The sequence below is a fragment of the Astyanax mexicanus genome, chromosome 1 (assembly GCF_023375975.1).
Source record: "Astyanax mexicanus isolate ESR-SI-001 chromosome 1, AstMex3_surface, whole genome shotgun sequence".
In the NCBI taxonomy this organism is placed as follows: domain Eukaryota; kingdom Metazoa; phylum Chordata; class Actinopteri; order Characiformes; family Acestrorhamphidae; genus Astyanax; species Astyanax mexicanus.
The window spans coordinates 79,625,561-79,645,990 of NC_064408.1; the positions used below are offsets into that span (position 1 = coordinate 79,625,561).

General features: G+C 36.9%; 2 protein-coding genes across 2 annotated transcripts; both read left to right on the plus strand.

The window, feature by feature from the left end:
• Positions 1-1,050: 1,050 nt before the first annotated feature.
• ttc32 (tetratricopeptide repeat domain 32) lies at positions 1,051-3,662 on the plus strand. Its single transcript, XM_007253911.4, has 3 exons — positions 1,051-1,499; positions 2,711-2,877; positions 3,066-3,662. Exons 1-3 carry the CDS (start codon positions 1,198-1,200, stop codon positions 3,191-3,193), a joined length of 597 nt encoding a protein of 198 aa, XP_007253973.3. The 5' UTR covers positions 1,051-1,197; the 3' UTR covers positions 3,194-3,662.
• A 1,382-nt stretch (positions 3,663-5,044) lies between these two features.
• On the plus strand, positions 5,045-17,954 carry zpax1 (zona pellucida protein AX 1). Its single transcript, XM_007253912.4, has 21 exons — positions 5,045-5,338; positions 6,445-6,503; positions 6,741-6,836; positions 6,923-7,047; positions 7,682-7,825; positions 8,792-8,887; positions 9,459-9,623; positions 9,706-9,802; positions 10,669-10,889; positions 10,995-11,148; positions 11,558-11,766; positions 11,901-12,018; positions 12,818-13,017; positions 13,096-13,210; positions 13,465-13,634; positions 13,725-13,798; positions 13,874-14,004; positions 14,527-14,713; positions 14,795-14,936; positions 15,128-15,224; positions 17,847-17,954. The coding sequence occupies exons 1-21, from the start codon at positions 5,319-5,321 to the stop codon at positions 17,951-17,953; spliced, it is 2,727 nt and encodes a 908-aa protein (XP_007253974.3). The 5' UTR covers positions 5,045-5,318; the 3' UTR covers position 17,954.
• The last annotated feature ends 2,476 nt before the right edge of the window (positions 17,955-20,430 follow it).

The following is a 20,430-nucleotide window of genomic DNA, read 5'->3' on the forward strand; positions in this document are numbered from 1 at the left end:
CAGCGGAGCAGAAACAGAAGCACCTATTGGCCACAGCTGCCTTTGTGTGCAGTGATTTGTTTAGAAAAAACAGCCAAAAAGACAAGACACTGCAAAATGTAGACACGACCCTGTTTAAGTGAACGGACATGTTCTTGCGCTTGACTTGCAGCTTTCTTTAGCTCTTTTTCTTTAGGTTGTTGACATTGTTCACGTCACTATTTGCGTAAGTCTTAAGAGTTATGATAATATTAAACACGGTTGCTTTTATCTGAATGTCAGGACAAGAAAAAGACTGACTTAATAAACCTTCAATCCAAACTACCTTACTGAACATTCGAGATGATGCAACTGCAACTCGACTCTAGCAAGATTTTTATGATTTTATCCTGACTCAGGATATTTGTCTGTGACAGTGAAATTGCGTAAAAAACATTTAAGGTCTTTAAGGTCGACATTAAGGAGAAGGCTGTGTTCACATTACCAGGCTGAAGTGACTCAAATCTGTTTTTTTGAATGTGGCTCAGATCTGATTTTTTTTTTATGGCTGTGAGAACGTGCCAAATCCTTTTTTTTTTCTTTCAAATCAGATCTGCAGTGACACCTCATTAAAGTACAGAGCAGGGTAGCGCCAGGACCAGGACTAAGATATGCTGTATTATAGCAGTAAAAATGCAGCTGGTCAGCAGGAGTAACGAGGCTGAAGTTGGTTTGATATTCGCAGCTCCAGATTTGTTTGGCTCGATATTCGCAGCCTCGTATTCCCCGGCTGAAGTTGGTTTGATATTCACAGCTGCCGCTTCACTGAACCACCGTAAGTGGTAAGTGGATCTGAGCTGCTCTGGGCCGAAGAAACACAAAAATCTGGCCCGGATTTCATGACAGTTCCCTCCCAGATCCAGGCCTAATGCATTTTGCTATCTGGGGAGCCACTTCCATATGTGGTGCTAAATCGGATATGTATGAATGTGAACGGTCAAATCTGAATTAATGTGTCTTTTTTCTTTTGTTCTCTTTTCTTTTCTTTTCTTGTACCCACACATCTCTTGGTGCAGCTGTGCAGCTATAAGAAGGCGACGACTATACACGTATCAGCGTGCTCATGTGAGATGTTTCATCAGGGACAGATTCGTTCACATTACACACAGATACAGGTCACTTACATTTGTGAATGTGAACCGTCAAGATCCAATCTAGCCAAAAAATCTGATTTACGCAATGTGGCTAGCCTTAGATAGAGCCCTAAGTGTGAACTATGTGTTGATATGTTGTGAGCGTTCAGGGCTCAGTTCGGCTCCTGTCCAGCGGGGGCGCAGTGTGAGGACACGGGGCTGCAGCACCACCAGAGTGTCCGACACTCAGCGAGAAACACAGCAGCAGCTGAAGCTCATGGAGACTCAGGAGCTCAGAGAGAGATCTGCAGGTCTGCTGAAAGAAGCTCACCTCCAGTTCAACAGCGGAAACTTTCATCAAGCCGAGGAGCTCTACACACAGTTTATCAACACCTGCACCACCACCGGGTGAATACTCAGCTAAACCTGTGTTTAATAACCTTCATTACGAGTCCTCAACTCAGAGTTAAACACTGCAGTCAGGATAAGGTAGTTAACTAACTAACTTAGCTAGTAATCTAGAAAATGATGTAACTTAGTCAGTTAAAGTCTAACTAGACCTGCATCTGTTTGTGCCTTAATACTTAATACATCCCTGCTGAAAACTCCAGCTGGTCAACCAGAAAAGCATGCTGTTAGACCAGATCGCTAACTCTGAACTCTTCACCAGCATAGGCTATGTTCATATTACCAGCTGTATAGCAGGGATGTAAATGTAGTGATCAAAAACTATTAAAATAAACTATTTTCAGTTGTGTTTTGGTATTTCCTTTGTAGCACATTAAAACTCGCATTTTTGTATCATCTACAGAGATAGCTAACCCAGTTGATTAACTAATATATACGCCTTAAATTGAAGTCACTACAGTTTAATTACAAGTAACATTATACACTTTTGAAACTATACACTGTATAATTTATTGAAACTGGCACTCTGTAAGTTTCTGGTGACTGTGTGTCAGTGCACAGAAGTTTGCTAAACAATCTGCATTGTCGTCCATATTTGTATCACGTGGCTTAATCTGCTGATTTTATTGTTTTTTTTTTTAGCTCATCAGCTCTCTGTTTTTTTAGAAATGTGTTTCTTTGGTTTAATATTGTGTGAATAAACAGGAGAAGAGTTTGCTTTTTAGATGTCTCCATATTTACAGTAGCTCAGTGCCATTAGCTGTGCAGGGTTTGTCCAGTTATGCAGGAAAAGCTGTCACCATGATTCTGGGTCTTTGTGGAACCATTACCAGATTGTAGCTGCTGTTGTGTTCTGCTCAGACAAAATATTTGTGTATTTATGCTGTGCTGTTGTTAGTTGCAGGATTTTGTTATCTTCCTGTTATCTTCCTACTGACTTTGATTTTAAAAGAAAATATCTTAAGGGCTGCTTCGTTAAATGAGTAGACATCTGCTAATACAGTGTTTCTCCTGAAACTAGTGGTATTCATTTTTGTAGACTAGACTAGATGTTGAAACATGCTGTGACTATGGGAAGTAAAATCGGTTACCTATGATAAATAAATAGATAAACTTCATCTCAAAAAGTGCTTGTTAACGAACAGATCTCAAAGAAGGTGTGTCTCAATACTGTTAGATATACAGTTAAACATCATCTTTTCTTATTACAGGGAATGTGATGCTAATGAGCTGGCTATTGCCTACAATAACCGTGGCCAAGTGAAATATTTCAGGGTGGACTTCTATGAAGCCATGGATGACTACACTGCAGCAATAAAGGTGGACAGACAGTTTGAGGTGCCATATTACAACAGAGGATTAATACGATATAGATTAGGTAGGTCCAGATTCCTTAGGTATAGGTATTAGGTACAGGTGTCGACTGTTTTAAGTCAATTTATGCAGATTTTAAATAAACTGAGTTATTTTATTTGCCATGTTATTTTATTAATGTTTTATTTAATATTTAAACATCAGAAGTTTCAGAAGTAACATATTTTGCTACATTTTCCATTGCCTTTGCAGGTTTTTTTCAGGATGCTGAGAGTGACTTCAAAAAGACACTGGAAATGAATCCAAATTTTGAAGATGCCAGGAAAAGTTTGCATCAGACAATAATTGATGGTGAAGAAAAATTAAAAAGAGGATATTGATGGCAGCTTGCAGCCCAGTCCTGTCTGAATGTGAAAAAATTCTTTATATAAATCATTGTTATTCTGATCAAATACAAGTGTTTTCTATGTAATTGTGTTTTTTTTTTTTTTTTTTTTGTGAACCATTTAGAGCATTTAACTGGTTATCAGTTTTGTAGCATTTATCATGAAGACTTGTGTTTCTGTTTTTATATATAATTTGGAAATGTTTGGCAGGGTGCACATCAGCAAAACTACACAGTCTGAACTTTGGAACAGGATGAAACGTTTCAGTTGCTGCACACAGTTACAGTGCAATACTCTTACCCAACACTCAAGCACTTAAAAATAGTTAGTGTCATTCTGTGTGTTTACACAGAATGTACCCAATTATAAATGTGTCCATGTATTCCACTTCTGAGGAACATCATGGAATATCTGTTTTAGGCATTTGAATTTTGCACTAATAAATCATGTTGCATACTTGTCAGATCTCCTTTGGATTCTGTTTGTGTTGTTTTTGTCAAGTTTATTTGTTTTTGACTGGTTGAGCAGGGAAAAAGTAGTTTCAACAAAACCTGACCCTCCATTGACAACTTACACTCTGCTTATAGTGGTGAATTTGAACCAAGTAAATTACAGTCATGGCTGGAAGTGTTGGTATCTCTGAAATTTATCCAGAAAATAAAGTATTTCTCACAGAATGTGATTGCAATTGCATTTTTTGTTATTCACTTTTGTTTCCTTTGTGTGTTTTAGAACACAAAACAAAAAACAAAGAGATGATCTCATCCGTGGCAAGTGTAAGCAATATAATAAATATTATATATGCCATGACTTGAAACTCATGATAGATGTATTACATACAGAGTGGTTTATTTAAGCGTGTATTTATTTTACTGTTGATGATTATGGCTTACAGCCAATGAAAACCCAAAAAATAGTGTTATTATAATTAGAATACTATATAAGACCAATTGGTACATTAATAAATGTAACATTTCATCTGGAAATCAAGGGAGCAGAGTCTGGAGGAAGAATGGAGAGACACAGTTCAAGCTGCTTGAGGTCTGGTATGAAGTTTCCACAATCAGTAATGGGTTGGAGAGTCACCTGCTGGTGTTGGTCCACTGTGTTACATCAAGTCTAATGTCAGTGCAGTGTTTCTTACAGCACTTCATGTTTCCCTCTACTGACTACTTCTATGGAGATGTGGATTTCATTTTCCAGTTCTATAATATTCTAATTTTGAGACACTTGATTTTTTTGGGATTTCATTGGCTGTAAGCCATAATCATTAACAATTAAATAAATATATGCTTAAAATAGATCACTCTTCACATTTTGAACTGAATTACTAAAATAAAGTCACTTTTCAATGATTAGTACACACAGTGTCCAATGGAAAAACTCTATTTCTCAACATTTGTTTTATACTACATAGCTTAAACCCACAAACAGTCCTTTAGAAATGTTCTAATGAATAGACCAATACAAGTTGTAGTTTTGGAGATACATTTTTAACACTGACTACACACACACCCCTCTGTAAGAAGCTATGATTTAACAGTAAAACATCTCCAAGTCTGACCTACTGTCTCCACCTAGTGGCTGAACTTTAAAGCAGGTTCTGAGCCCTGGACCTGGAGGCGCTCTGCCTTCAGCTCACCTGACCCAACTAATTAACTCAAGCCCTCTCTCAATTAACGCGTCAAAGCAATTTAAACAACTGTTTTCTGTGATATCAGTCTGCACAGTGAATAGTCTAATAAAATCGCTGAAAAGGAAGAAAGTAGGTAAATACTTCATTTTCTCAATGTTTTCTCATTTAATTAATCCTGTATAAGTCCTGTCTTAACCAGCCGTTTAATTATCATGGTCACCTGTGCCGGTCTGGGATTGTAGGTGTGTCCTGTTGGAGAAAGTCTACTTAATTAAACTTTACCACGTTGGGTTTTTCAACTTCATGGTCGGCCTTTTTGTGGTGGTTTTCAGTAATCAACCACCCAAAAATATTTTTCTCGATTGTTCTTGCAAAAAAAGCATGCTATCCCTGTAGCGCTTGGGCATCATCTGTGTAGGCCTGCTGTAGAATCTCCCTTTTTGAAGAAAACACAAGATCATCTATATTTTCCCTTATCAGAAGATGGTATCTCGTGTTTATTGGTAAGTTTCTTCGTTCTCTTACCTTTACAAATCTTAATTTAATGACTTTTTAAAACATAAAAATCTAATATTTATAATAAACAAAAACACTATTAATGTGTCTTGTGGCTTACATATAATATTGGTAATTGTAGCCAGTTACCTCCTGAATGTATTATGAGAGATCCTGGGCCATCCTGCTTAAAGCTTGAACTCAGTTATTGCTTCCCTCATTTATGGATGACCATTCCTTTCCACCTAAAATAAAAATAAAATCTAGCATGTTTTTTTTTTTTTTTCATTACATATTATATTAAGATACTAATTGGTTATTTGAAGTATGTTTTTGCTGACTTAGTATCTCAAAATAATTACTAAATGACGTTTAAAAAACTTCCTAGCTTTTCACTTTTTACTATATATCATTTGTTCTATAGTGAACTCTCTAGGCAACAACCAACCAACCAACCACTTTTGTTTGTGCTGAACTGACCCAACACCACAGCACTGCATGATGGTGCACATGGGAAATTCTAGCATTCATTGTTCATACACTACATTTGGCAAAGAATTATGGGTGTTTGATAGTGAACTATATGGGGAATAAAATTTACTGTTAAGATTTCAAACAGCTGTACAAAAGGGTTATCGCACTATATAGTTCATTATTATAGTTCACCATTATAGACCATTTTTGTAAAAGTGAATGATTACAAATCCTATTTGTAATCATGATGCTTTTTTTTTTTTGATCCAAACCCTGTTATTGAAAGACCCACAAGTTCATTGTAACTGCTCCTGTTAACAGGCCTTTCCTGTTAGAGGCTAGAGGCTTTTTTTTCGTTTTGTAGCCCTGATTTCAGCAGAGTTTATTGCTTTTCTTGCTCTAACACATCTACAAAATCTGGCCGTCAACACAAGACGAATCAAGTGTGTTTGAGTAAGAAAACCCTGTTCTAGAGGCATTGAACTCTTGGATGTCTGCTACCTTTCTCAATCCATGTGACCAACTCTGATTAAAAGTGTCTCCAGAATAGAGTAATTCAAACTGGTAACAAAAATGTAAGTTTGTGGATGTTCAAACATTTTGCTAATGTCCCTTTTAAAATCCGATTGGTTTCTATCAGTATCTTGTGGCTTGTGCTTGCGGCTGTTGTGGTGTCAGCGCAGACGACTTTCAACAAAAGTAAGAAAACACTTTTTCTCTCTCTCTCTCTCTCTCTCTCTCTCTCTCTCTCTCTCTCTCTCTCTCTCTCTCTCTCTCTCTCTCTCTCTCTCTCTCTCTCTCTCTCTCTCTCTCTCTCTCTCTCTCTCTCTCTCTCTCTCTCTCTCTCTCTCTCTCTCTCTCTCTCTCTCTCTCTCTCTCTCTCTCTTCGCTGTTTTGATTTACCGCTTGAGCTTTGACTTGGTTCGTGTCTTGCAGGAACAGGCTTGAATGTGGAGTGTGTTGGGAATGTTATGAGACTAACCTTTGATAAGTCTCTAGCTTTTGGAAGTCAGCTTGAAATCGAAGCGATCAGTGAGTATGTTTAAAGTCAGATCGAGCTGTAAATTGTGTACGTGTTGTGTGGAATGGAGTCATGTGTGTTATGTTGGATGTTTCAGATGGTTCACAAGTTGTGCCTTTGACGTCTAGTCTGGCGGCCAAGTGTGGCTACAGCATGGAGTCTGATCCTTGGGGAAATACTAAGCTATACGCATCCTTGCTGAACTGTTTTGCTCAAAACCAGGTAAAGGGGTCTTTCTGAATATGCTGTATGGGTAGATTGGGCTGGTTGTCACTATGTCACTTATCTTTGCTTTGATAATCTAATCACAAAAACCTTAGAATAAAGTAAACATACCAACTCATTCTTGGTAATAGGCTCTACTAAGAATCATAATGGATATTATTGAGTTCAGCAAAATATAGATTATGGTGGTATTGTGTGGTAATAACTGTAATTTCCCCCTGGGATCAGTAAAGTATTTCTAATTCTAATTTCTAATTCTAATTCTAATGTCGATAAAGTTGATAATGTAAGGGCCACGTCCAAGTAGCATATGAATTTCAAAGGTATGATGAGTTATTAATGGCAGGCATCCCCTTTGCATGTCAAATCCGTAATGACCAACTTTCCTACAAGTTTTTCATCAAAGTAAAAAAAAAAAAAAAAAACTTACTATTGTTTAATTTGTTTGTTTAGTCAACTTTTGGATTTCCAACAAATTCATGATTTTGGCCTTTTTTTTTTTTTAATCAAACTTTGCAAAAACTCTGAATCCTGACTGACGAGCACCCTCACCTACAAATATCTATACTGATATATATATTTTTTTCCCTCATTTCACTTTTTTCTGGTTTTCAATTTTTTCCCCTTTTAGGGTGATCAGGTGTTTGATATCGCACTTCGGCTCCGGATGTACGGTAATGAAGTGTCTGAGGAAGATGTTCACGAGATAAGACACACTTGTAAATACAAGCAGTGGGCTTCACGTGAGATTCTCTGTGAACGAAACTTCATGGAGGTAACCTGAGGTTGCGTTTCTTTTAATGCTGAGAACAGAATAAATTTATTAAAAGCTGAATTCTTAGTGCAGTTCTCCTGAATGTCTTGGTCACTTTTTGCACTATACTGCATTTGTAATACTAAAATGTCCTGCTCCTGTACCAGTTTCTGAATGAAAGTATCTGCAACTCGAGTATATGCATGAAAACTTTGCACTGGCCTGCAGTTTTCATTTTAGTGCATCACAAAGATTCTCAGTGGGGTTCAGGTCTGAAAAAAAAGTGTGTAAAAATAATGCTCTTTCACAATCTGAGCCCCATTAATCCTGTCATTGTTATCTTTGAATATGCCTGTGCCATCACTGAATAAATAATCAATTGATGGTATAACCTGGTCTATATTCAGTATATTCAAGTAGTCAATGTTGTGGAACCTAGACCTGACCAACTGCAGCAACCCCAGATAATAGCACTGCCTCCAAAGGCCTGTATGGTAGGCACTAGGCATGATGGATGCATCACTTCTGCTGCCTCTCTTATTACCATGAGGTGCCTATTAAGTGTTTTTCTTTAGGTTACACAGCTATTTAGTCCCAATCCCTTGCGTTCCCTTCACATTGTGCATGCGAAAATGCTATTTACTATTAAACAAGTTCTAGTGTTTTTCTACAGTTTGATTTTACCAAATGTTTAAGTGTTCGCCATTCACATCGTTCAAGTTTTTTTCTGACCACATTCCTTCCTTCGAAGATGTTTCCCCACTGTCCTTCCTCTTTTTAATAATGTGTTAGACATTTCTTAATCTGATGTTAGTAGCATTCTCCTTAGATGTTTGCTCTGTTTGATGCATGCAAATATTCTGACTCTTCTGAAACAGATTAGCCTTTTTTCAAGACCACAAGATAATGCTTGCTTTGTGGTCCACCGGCACCTCCAAATATTCCATACAATATTTGTATTAATTTACAAATTTTCCTCTCCTCTAGGTCTCTGTTAACAGATTACCCCCTGAGATACACACACCTACACAGCAAAAACAAGGCAGCAAGGAAACTGGCTTCAAATATGGTGCTTCTTCAGAGGTAGTTTTAATTTAGTTTTGAGAAGCTTTTAGTTAAAAATGGACATGCATTCAGGACTTTAAAAAAGCAGGAAACGGTATTCCAGTAAATTTTAGTTATTCAACCATCTCAAATGATCATTTAGAGGCTTACCTTCAATTTCTATGGTTAAAGAAGAGTAAGAAGCTATCAGTGTTTTAAGTATGTTTAAAGATTTACATGGATCTCTTTTTATGAAGCTGAAGGGAAAGAACTACGCTGAATCCCTGGGCTAGTGTAAATAAGTTGGAATTGTGTGCATGTCCTATTCAGTGAAATCCCAGTGGCAGTGTGGTCAGTTTTTCAACTGTAATGTGAAAACACGGTCATTACCAGTGACTGCATGGCTGGAGAACTCACATTTATTCAAATATTTAACATTTTATAGGAATTATGACTTGATTGGGTGTTTATATGCAGCTTCCCATTCTGGAACACATTTACTGCTATTCTGATAGCACATGGATACAGCTTTAGTTCCTTGTTCCAAATAATACATTTTACATTCTTTGGCAATTCTTTACCTAAGTAAATTGTACCAAATTGTAAACAGGCTCCTACCTCTCTACACAATGTCTGGAGGATGGTCTTTTACACACCTAAAGAAAAGCCCATGATGATGGAGGATGTCCTGAAAGCTGGATATGGTGTATCAACAACTCCGTCCCGATTAGTCCTGAGAAGCCCTTACGGCATGGAGGACACTTACACTCAGAATGTAAGTGGAGGAACACTAACTCAGTGTAAACACTGGATATTTGTTTGTTTACCTAATTTACTTAACTAATTTATCTCTGTAGGTGAATGGGGTGCAAATGGAGGTCTTCAAAATGACCACATACTTTAAGAGGGAGTGGGCTGTAACCATGGTCGACACTGCTGCAGCCTGTCCAACTGGTAGGCCTTATTGATTGTAGAACAGGCAGGTTCTGGAAATCTGAAACATTGCACAGTTTAGCTGCGACCCCTGTCTGATCCAGGCAGTGAAGGTCTTAATGGAAATCTGAAAAACACAGCCAGGTGTGTTGCAGTAAAAACTTGGGTGTTGTAGATCTCTAGGAACAGAATTGAGCACTCCTGTTGTATCTTTTGCATTACTGTAGATGATAATGCATTTCAGTTTGTGGTCTGAAGGAGAAAATTTCAATCTGTTAAGATATGATGGTCATGAATAAAATTCTTTGACTCAAAATTGTGCAAAAAAACAATATATGCAATATTGTATGAACTGCATTGATGTGTGTCGATTTTTTTTTTTTTTAAGTGTTCATGTGTGTTCAAAGGTGTGTTTAAGACAGTGGTTTGCTTTGTGTAAACCCTGACCACTAGATGGCAGTGTAAATTCAAATTCAAATGTAAATTCAAAATCAGTATTTTTCTGATACTGAAGTGATTGAATTTATTGTAGCCATTATTATTTGTACATGCTTTAATTTAACTGCCCCAAAGGAAGAAAAAAAACTTTTTTATATATGTAAACACTGTTTTTCTCAGTGAGTTTTCAGTGTTCTAATTTTTCAGGAGTCAGGGTTCGAACACCACAGTTTTAACATATATAATATATTCTAAATATTTTCTGTCCATAACATACATTGACTAACTTGTCAGCATAGCATAGCATGCTGTCTCTAGTGTAGCTATTACATGTAGTGATGTTTGGGGTTATCATTGTACATCTTTTTATAAATTAAACTGTTCATTTGGTCACTTGAAACAAATCCGCAAGGTCAAAGATTTTACATACTTGTTTCCTGCTTTCACAGGTGGACTCCAGTTTACTGATAAAGTAATCACCTGGTATATGCCCAGGCACATCACACCACTCATGATTTATAATCAGTATGATTTGCTTGAGCTGTACATGGGCATCGATGGCAAGAGGCTAGATACCACCCAGATGAATGCTAAGGGCTACAGCTTATCTGTGACAAACTCTCATGTCATCATCTCACTACCTGTGGGTGGACCAGATGGATACTATAAGGTTGGGTGTTTAATTAAATGTAAATACATTTGTATAAATGTGTACATTTTTTCAAAGATTACATTTGTGATCAGAAACTGTCATAATTGCCGTTCTTTATTTTAGAGTCATGTGCTGGATTACCAGTACCACACTACCTACAGTATCGAACCAATGCTTGAGCTGTTGTGGCGGGAGGGACAGTCTGAGATCACCAGATACAAAGTGCACTACCCGATTACCACACCGCCTAAAGCAGAGCCACCACAGGTCACGGACAGTGAGTTTTGTTCCACAGATTGAAGGAAGCCAGAGGGAAGTTCCTCCAGTTCTGGGCCCTTTATTTTATACATTCATGCAATAAATGTTCTACAAAGGGTTATTGGTGCCCTGGAGTCAGTTTTGCATCTATAAAAATTGCTTTTAGAAGGAGCTGTGATGTGTAAAACCTAACATTGGCTATATATCTTTAAAAGGTTCTTCACATATGCATCTTTAACAAAAAATGGTTCTTTATGGAACCTATTATGGGTTTTAACTGCATTGCTTTAGGAGCTCATTGTAGCACTTAGGAGTGCATGGACATGCAGTCACAGCAGATATTAGTTGTTAAATTATTATTAATTTTAATTAGTGGTATTTAGCTGTAGCGGTAAAATTAGAATTCTAATTTATTTCCCTCCTCTTAGATACTGTGGCGAAGTCTGGGGTTTTTGATGTGCTGCTGGGTACCTTCCTTCATGACGTTGAGCTGATGAACATCACTTTTTCTTCTGGAGTGATGACTGTGGCAGAGGCCAATGCCAGAGGCATCAATGTGCAGCAGCATGGGCTTCCTAATGGCTCCCGGACTTTTTCCATTCAGGTCCCCTTCTCTGATCCTGTCGTTCTAAAGTCTGTAAGTACACTGCTAATATGACTGAGTCTGACAAAATCTGGAGAAAAGTAGAAAATTAAGAGGACTCTGGGTTTAAACATGCAGTAATATGCTGTGTAGACTGACCTGTTCTATCTGGATGCCTTTTTTAATAGCATATCAATCAAGAATTTACTACCTATACTCTTCCACTCATCTTTGGCCTGATAATCCTACCTGAATACACACCATTTCCCCATCCTGCACTGGTGGAAACAACTCTTCAGGACATCAGTGAGTATTTGCGTTGCATACATTGGTCTGTGGCTTAGTGCTGCTACTGGAATCCCAGCTTTGATGCAGTTATTTGTATTGAAGTTTTGAATTAGTACTTTTGATTGTGTTGTACCTGTGTTTAGGGGTGTGCCACATTGTATCGTACACGATAATATCGTCAAAATTTTTAAATATCGTGACGATATTATGCCCTAAAATATCGTGCCATATCACCCATCCCATTTCCCAGTTTATGTCTTTCCAGTGTCATTTTATTTTACTTTAATCCTAGATATATGGAGATATTTGAAGTGCATTATAATTATCATGACATTCTGGATCATTGACTTCTGTTACAAATCTTATAAAATTCTTGTATTTTTTAATATCTCACTTAGGAATGCAGTATTATATTGTATGTAATAATAAAATGTTTATTTTCTTGCAGTGTATAGTGTATTTTTTAAATAGTTTTTTAAAAGTGTTTTGCTATATCGCCAAGAGTATAGTTATCGCGAAAATATCATGAAATATCATGATATTATTTTAGGGCCATATCGCCCACCCCTACTTGTGTTTTTTTTTTTTTTTTTTTTTTTTGTGCAGTAATTTCCATAAATTAAATTAATTAAATCATAGAGTGGTTAATGCAGTTAATACCAGTCTCTTGTGATAATTATTTAAGGTAAATAGGGCTTTAATTTTTTTTACGTTAGTTTAGTGCTTAGGCCTAAAAAACAAAAGTCCAATTAGATGGAGGTATGATAATTATAAACTCATTTGATTTTTAATTGTTAACACTGGGTCCTCTCTGCAGCTCTGCCGACTATAGTTGGAACCTGTGATGATGAGCATTTCCTGGTCATTGTGACTTATGGGAATCAAGGCAAGAACTTCCATATTTATGTGGGCACACAGAACATATCTGCTGAGCTTTATACAGACTACGGTGTCCAGGAGAACTCTACTCACTTCACCATGACTGTGCCTTTCCTGGCAAATGAGATTGTTTTTGAGGTAAGGTGCTTCTTTACTTGTCTCTGATGTGCTTCTTTTTTATGTATAATCTTATTTTTCTTCTCATTTCATTCTTAGCTGGCCCAGCAATCATTAGTGAGGGGTCGTCTGGATTTGACTCTCTGGGAACCTATCAACAGCTGGCACCTCAATAATTTCTCCTTGGCCTGTGAATTTCCTTTGACTATGACTGGTATTGTTTAATGCCTTCAAAAATGGTCTCGAACAATATTTTACCCAAAATCCACTAATTTTTTGTGCAAATGTTGATAATTTCAGACACGCTTCATGTCTGAGTAATGCCAAATCGATTTTTGGATACAATGGTAGTCTGTGTGTTTTAAAGAGTATAATATTTGAATGTAAATATTATATAAGAATATAATATTTGTTCAAAATCCAAGTTGTGTTCGGCTCAGTTGTGTCCTACTGGCTTCTGTTTTTCAGAGTGTTTCTCCAATGGAACAATAACTGCACTAGCAGTGAAGGTGGAATCTGCAGCTCAGATAGTTCCCAGCCAGCTGTCTCTGACAGATCCTTCGTGTAAACCCAAGTTCAGCAACAGCCGCTTTGCCTACTTCTCTTTTGCTGCAAGCAGTTGTGGAACAACTAGAACGGTGTGCAGGAAGTTCCTTTTAAATGAGCATTTGTTTGAGCTTTTGACCTTGTGTATTTGGTTAAACGTTTCCTGTATGCCTTTCTTTTAGTTCTATGATGACGTCATGGTGTATCAGAATGAAATCTCTGTGCCTGGCAGCAAAAATACTGGAACCAGATATCTGTAATATGTTTTTCTTGTACTTCTGGTTTTAAATGTTTGTATAGATAGAATTTAACGTGTTTTCTATAATAATAGCTTGACAGTTTCCTGCTACTACCTCCTAAATGACACCCAGACGCTGACTTTCTTCACTAAGCCGGGAAGAAATGAGCCTTTTGCAGAACTTGGTGTTGGAGAACTTCAAGTCGGAATGCGACTTGCCAAGGGTATGTTTTACTGCACTGGTTAATGTATTTAAAGTATCGTGTCCAGAATTTTTATTGGTGAACACTAGGCCAGTGTATTTGATGTAATCCCGAATTCAGGATTAAAGGATATTTGAATGGTTATTAACCACTGGCCTTACTTTAGGCCAAAAAAAGGCTTATAGTTTACTAATGTTGCATTGTACCTTAGGGATCAGAGGGGGTGGGGATCCTTACAGCTAGCATATTTATTTTCCTTTCCTCTGTTCTAAATAAAAAAAAAAACGTTTGTGCTTGGCATGACCTGCCACAGCTGGTGATCCCATAGGAATGACCTTGGTCAGATGTGTGGTAGCCACCTTGAAATACTAGAACTGCTAGTCACAGGGCTATCCAATCTTATCTGTTTCACAAATGGCCAGTGTGGCTGCTGTTTTTTTGCTTAGGAATTATTACTAATAATTACAACTTGAGTTGTCAAGAACTATGCACTGTTATCATTTAGTACTTTTAAATTCATGTTGATCTTGCTTCATTCCACAGATCCATCATATAACTCATTTTATATGGAGGAAGACTACCCAATAACACAGTATTTACAACAACCTCTGTACTTTGAGGTGGAGCTGGTTCAGTCCCCAGACCCCCAAATAGAGTTGGTCCTGGAGAACTGTTGGGCTACTGTTAATGATGGGGTGTCTGTAATGAGCTGGGACCTTATTGTGAATGGGTAATATTTCAGACAGAAGAGACATTTAATAGGATGAAATGGTGCTGTGCTTAACCATTGTGTTTTGGCTTTGTTTTTCAGCTGTGAGAATCTTGATGATCGTTACCAAACCACTTTTCACCCCGTGGGCTTAGAAGACCGGGTTCCCTACCCTCCCCACTTAAAGCGCTTTGAAATTAAGATGTTCACTTTTGTCAAAGATGACACGGTCCTCAGAGATCAGGTGCTGTAACCATTTCATGGCGAACTAAACTAAATGTCATGGGAGAATGCTACAGAACCTGTTTTGATTGGTCTAGAGATATGTATTGTCTAGCTCAGAGAATATGAAAAATTGAAACTTACGAATATGTAAATTTTAATAAGTTTGTTCTGTACTGTGCAGACCATTTGAAAGCTAAATTCCTCTTTCAGATATTTGTTCACTGTGAAGCTGTGATCTGTGACATTAACCAGACTGATACCATCTGCAAGAGACGATGTCCCTCACAGCAAGGAAACATCAAACGGGGTATGAACCAGATTTCTTTTATACACTAATCGTGCATACCATTATGGCCTTGTTTCTACACTTTGTACTTTGTAGTTTTATAATCACAGACTGTAGTCCTTTAGTTTTCTCTGCTAATTTCAGGACCACCACAGAGCTGGTATGTGTGTGGTCATTCTCAGCACTACAGTAACACTGGCTGGTACAAGTGGATCGGACACAGCAGTGCTACTGCAGTATCACCTGAGTGTCACTGCTGGACTGTGGCAGTGTCCCTTGGGCACCATTTGTTGTAGAAAAGAAAATGAAAGGTGGGTCAACACCCACCTCTCGTCCGGGGTACAACTCCCCTGCGTGAATCACGGAAGGCCCACCACATGAGTGTGAAGAACAGGTAGAAAGGATAGGAAAAGTAAGACCAGATTTACAGGCCACACCATTACAGGGTCGTGGAATTTGTGGACAGATGGGTGCGGGTACAGAGCAGACACAGGTGAAGTCAGAGCAGGATATGCAGTAGTTCAGGAAGCAAAGGGGGAGACGTATGAATTCGAGACAGTCGTAGCAAAAGAAGTGAAACAAAATCCATCAGCACAGAAAGCAGAACTATTGGATTCAGCACTGTTTATGATAAAGATTTTTTCGGCCGCAGCGGCACCTGGCGGAGGTTTGTTGGTTTTCTGTGAATATCAAACTGTGCAAGTGGCCAGTCATATTCAGTCTGTTCTGAACCCACCATTCTCGCCAATTCATTTTATGGCTGAAACTGAATCTGATTAAATAGCATCCGAGAGACATCCTCGTTGCCAGAATATCGTTTTAAGCATACCTGTTCCCCATTTCTACGGATTTAGCCAACCTTGCAAAGTTGACTATATTGCTATTGGTATAATACTATATCATATGACTGGTTTTGCAATTTCATTTGCATGGAAATTAATAGCGTTGTGTAATGTAATACTTACTCTTTCTAATTTGCTTCTTGATGTATATTTAATAAATTACTTGATATATCCTGTTGAAATACAATAACCTTCTAGCTCTGTTTGACTAATTAATGTGTGGTAATTTGTTTATAACTAGCCAGCTCTTTAATATGTCCAGCCCATCTTTCCCTGCCGATGTTGAACTTTTTTGTTGTTAGAATATAACGTGTACATTTTCCTGGTTATAACTGTAGCATTTTGCTGTTAACATTGCATAAAATATATACTTTTTAACTCGCTAACTGTTTATGTGCGTCTAGAACATGGTTTCATTGGCTAAACTATAATCTTTCGCTGGAGTCCATATTTAAAAGGTTGTCTGGACTGGACTGAATTTTTGTTTAATAAACTAAACGTATTTGATTTATTGAAACGCTGTTTGACAGCCACTGACGAACCAGTCCGATTTCAGACACGTTTCTTCGCTGAAACTTTAATTGTACTTAAAATATATTGAGAAATGTCTAAGTATGCTGGATTCATACAAATAGATTTATGTATTTACTTAAATATATTAAAGCACATTTAATATTGTGCTTTCATCCAATGTTTGAAAGTAAACTTTTATCATACTTTTTAAAAAGTACAATATAGTGTATTTTAAATAAATAAAAACTAAACATTTTTAGTTTCATGTAGAGTTCTACAATGCATACTTTCAAAAATACTTTTGTAAATTTTTAGCAAAGTGTGTTAAATATAACTGTTACAGTAGTTCACTTAAAGTGCAATGTATCATGTAACTTTTTAGACAGTAAATTAAAATACTACTACTAATTTAAAAAAATTAAAGTAATTTTTGTGACACAGTAAAAATTGTAGTACAGTATATGAAAATATATATTTTTATACCCAATGAAGTATACTAGAAGTTTGCTACTTACAAAAGACAAGAACAAGTGTATTTGTACTCTAATGTAAATAGATCCCATATATATTTAACATTATTTTTTGTACATTCATAATATACTCAGTGTATAATGGTGGTATATAGGTATTTATAAGTTTATATACCATATTTAAAATATGGGATTACCTGCATGAAGTAATGTTACTTATACATAGTTAAAATGATTCCATTTTAGTACAGTTAATTACACTTAGCATAACTTAAGTAAGACTTTTGTACTATTTGTATACAATTAAAGTATAATAAGTACAAAAAGTTGTTCCATTTATACTGATTAAAAATGTAACTACGAGAACACGTTAGTGCAGTATAGCATAATAATGCTTAGTATACTTTAATCCACTTTTTTTCAGTAGGGGTAGAAGAAGACCAACAAAAACTGTGCAGCAACAGATGCGCTTCTGTCTAGGACTACAGTCTGTAATTATAGAAGTACAAAGTGCTGCTACATGATCAGTGGAGCATTTAAGATTGTCATATGTTTGATCAATGTGCAGGGTGAGTAAAAAAAAAAGTCACTGGACACCCATTTATTTCAGAAATTAAATGAGAAAATGAGAGAAAATGACGTCTTAATACCCCAGTAAGTAATGAGTGAGACTACTTATTTTTTAGACTACGTCTGGAAAGTGGCTGCTATCTTGAAAGCTTTTTAAAAAAGGGGATGTTCTGTGACTTTATGCCTCTTACCTTAAATGTCTGGATCCCTACCTGCATTTAGTCTCAAATATGTGCCTTTATTTGCAGGAAGGAGAAACACAGGCCATGAGCCGTTGCACAGGCTGCACGTCTCGTCTGGAAAAGTCCTGCTAACCACCAGTCATGATTCACATTTAAATAAACTGTTGACTTGAATTGGTGTCCTTTTGATTTGTTGCCACAAAAGTACAAGCTTTCATGACCTTCCATATGTGCAGGAAGCATTTTAGCTTTCAAGGGCTCTTCCTGATGAACAGTCACATCTTGTCCTTTCCAGTCAAATCTGTCCTCACACCTGCTTCTGAGTAACAATTCACACCTGCTTCAAGGCATCTGCTCAGATTCCTTTGGTTGTGTATTGCCTGTGTTTGACTTGCATTTTAAGATTTAAAAATGACCAAATTTGTTCTAAACGTTTTTAAAAAATGCTCTGGTGTAAAATCATGTGCTAAAATTGGTCTCGATTGGAGCATTTTAGGAAATGAAAGGTGCTTCAAGGCTAGAGGACGTTCAAAGAAAGGCAAAGTCTGCATGCTTAAACATGATGGCCTGTTTTGGGCCTTCAAAATTGTACAGCTGCACATTATCTGCTTTAAAACTGAAGTACATTACTGCTAAAACAAAAATGCCAATTTTAACCCTTTTTTCATGGTTTAACAAAAACACACAACCAAAGTGTGGCCAGCAAAAGATATGTATGGACCTGGGTGTGGTTAATTGCACTGGAAAAGAATGTATTAAAAGACATTAGCAAACACGTCCATGTATCTGAATCTCCTTTTCAAACTGAAGACACATCATGAATAGCTGCATTGGTCACACACAACATAAACATCTCAGGCATGCATGTTAATTAGACTGTGCTTGGATGTATCTTGGCAGTACAATTGGCACCTGAATGTTCTGATGGACATTTCTGATTATAGCCATTCAGAGAGGAAAGTAATGTTTAATATAAAGTTAAGATCTCCTCTTCTCCTGTGTCTAATTTCTCCAAGACACAGTCAAGTCACGTTTAATAGCAGTGTAAAAGTTAAGTGATTTTTTGAACAGCTTATGAGAAATAACCCTCTTTCATGAATTATTAAAATTGTCTGACATTTAATCATTTTTTCCAATGAGACTGATCTCAATCTCAGCTAATTAAGGTTCATGAAAGACTAGTGTAAAATCTGCTTTTCTCATAGAGCTCTTTTCTACAGAGCAGATAGAGAACACACATGAACAATAAAACAAGTCTAACTATATTGGGATTTGTACCCAATTTTCTTTGGGTTTGTTTAAATTATTCTGTAAAAGAATTTTGTTTATGTAGTTTTACAAGTTCCTTAATACCCTCACATTTGAGAATTCACCCAGGCAGAATATCCTTCTGTGGTTAATGTCTGCTTAATCCCTCTGTCTGAGGGGTTATTCTGAAGGTGTGAAGGGCTGCGTCTGTGTTGGCTGCCAGTCTTATTGATAACGGCTGCTCATTATCTGCTCCATATGGTTGTATTGAAAGGCCCAGGTCTGCTGTTTGATGTTTAAAGGCTCATTTTTTGAATCACAGAGCTGATCAGTTTGCTAAAGATGTGATCAAAGCCAAAGAGGCTCAGCATATAAAAATAGCAGAACTTTGTACTACATGAAAAAGCCCTGGACATGTGTTCACAGACTACATAAGGTGAATTAAGACAGAGTGGGACATTTTCTTGGGTTTGATTGAACAAAATATCCAAACAAATAATCAATTTCTGTAATACTGAATATGTTCATTTTGCTTTTGTGGAAAAAAAAACATTTTACATTTTAATCATTTAAACATTTTAATTTAATGCAAGAAAATGATCTTGTATAGCTTAACTGTCCCATGTCCCAGCCACCTTTAATGCAATATTTAATAAACCTCATGAATTAGATTCTCATTACAGATCTATTATTATTTCAGACACACTGAATGAGATCAGTGCACAAATGAAGGAGTAGCTCGATGCAGTAGCTAAAACACACTCGGCTTGACCACTAAAACCTCTGTAGTTTGCTGCAAAATTAGGACTGTGATGAACATTCTCCTAGACTGTGGCTATTGACCCCTGTTGTGTATTGAAGACTCCATGATTCAGCAAATCCTTTGAACAGTTAAGAGGCTACAGGTGAGGTGAACAGGGATGCCTAATTCCTAAAGAAGCCCTCAAAGAAGATTCAAATAGACAGATGGATGTAAATAGACAGGAAGATGAGGGATTTATTTTTGGAGGGATAGATGGACAAATGTTAGAAAGATAGATAAACAGACATAGAAAGAATTGGGAACTTGGTAAAGAAGTTTAACATCAGGGTCTAACTTGTAAAATGTTCTTTACACACACCTCTTTTACCCAAAGGGTTTTTTTTAGTGTTGCCCATTTGTAGAAATTCCATGTTTAAGAGTGTGAACACAGAAATATTATTCACATTGTAAGTGATTAAAAAATGAACACATCTGCCCCTATATGGGAAAAATATATTTTTTAGTGTGTAGTGACTGGTCACAATAAGTTATATAATTATGGTACAGTTAATGGACATAATCTCAATCATTTTTGCTGACCTGAATATTGTGGTTGCGTTTATTTAGTGAGAAAAGCCAATTAATATATAAGGTTAAGAT

Coding starts and splice junctions, on each gene's coding strand:
- ttc32 (XM_007253911.4), top strand. CDS start 1,198: ATGTGGCTAGCCTTAGATAGAGCCCTAAGTGTGAACTATGTGTTGATA. Junction 1,500..2,710: donor AACACCTGCACCACCACCGG/GTGAATACTCAG, acceptor TTCTTATTACAG/GGAATGTGATGCTAATGAGC. Junction 2,878..3,065: donor ATTAATACGATATAGATTAG/GTAGGTCCAGAT, acceptor TTGCCTTTGCAG/GTTTTTTTCAGGATGCTGAG.
- zpax1 (XM_007253912.4), top strand. CDS start 5,319: ATGGTATCTCGTGTTTATTG. Junction 11,149..11,557: donor GCCACCACAGGTCACGGACA/GTGAGTTTTGTT, acceptor CCCTCCTCTTAG/ATACTGTGGCGAAGTCTGGG. Junction 11,767..11,900: donor ATCCTGTCGTTCTAAAGTCT/GTAAGTACACTG, acceptor CTTTTTTAATAG/CATATCAATCAAGAATTTAC.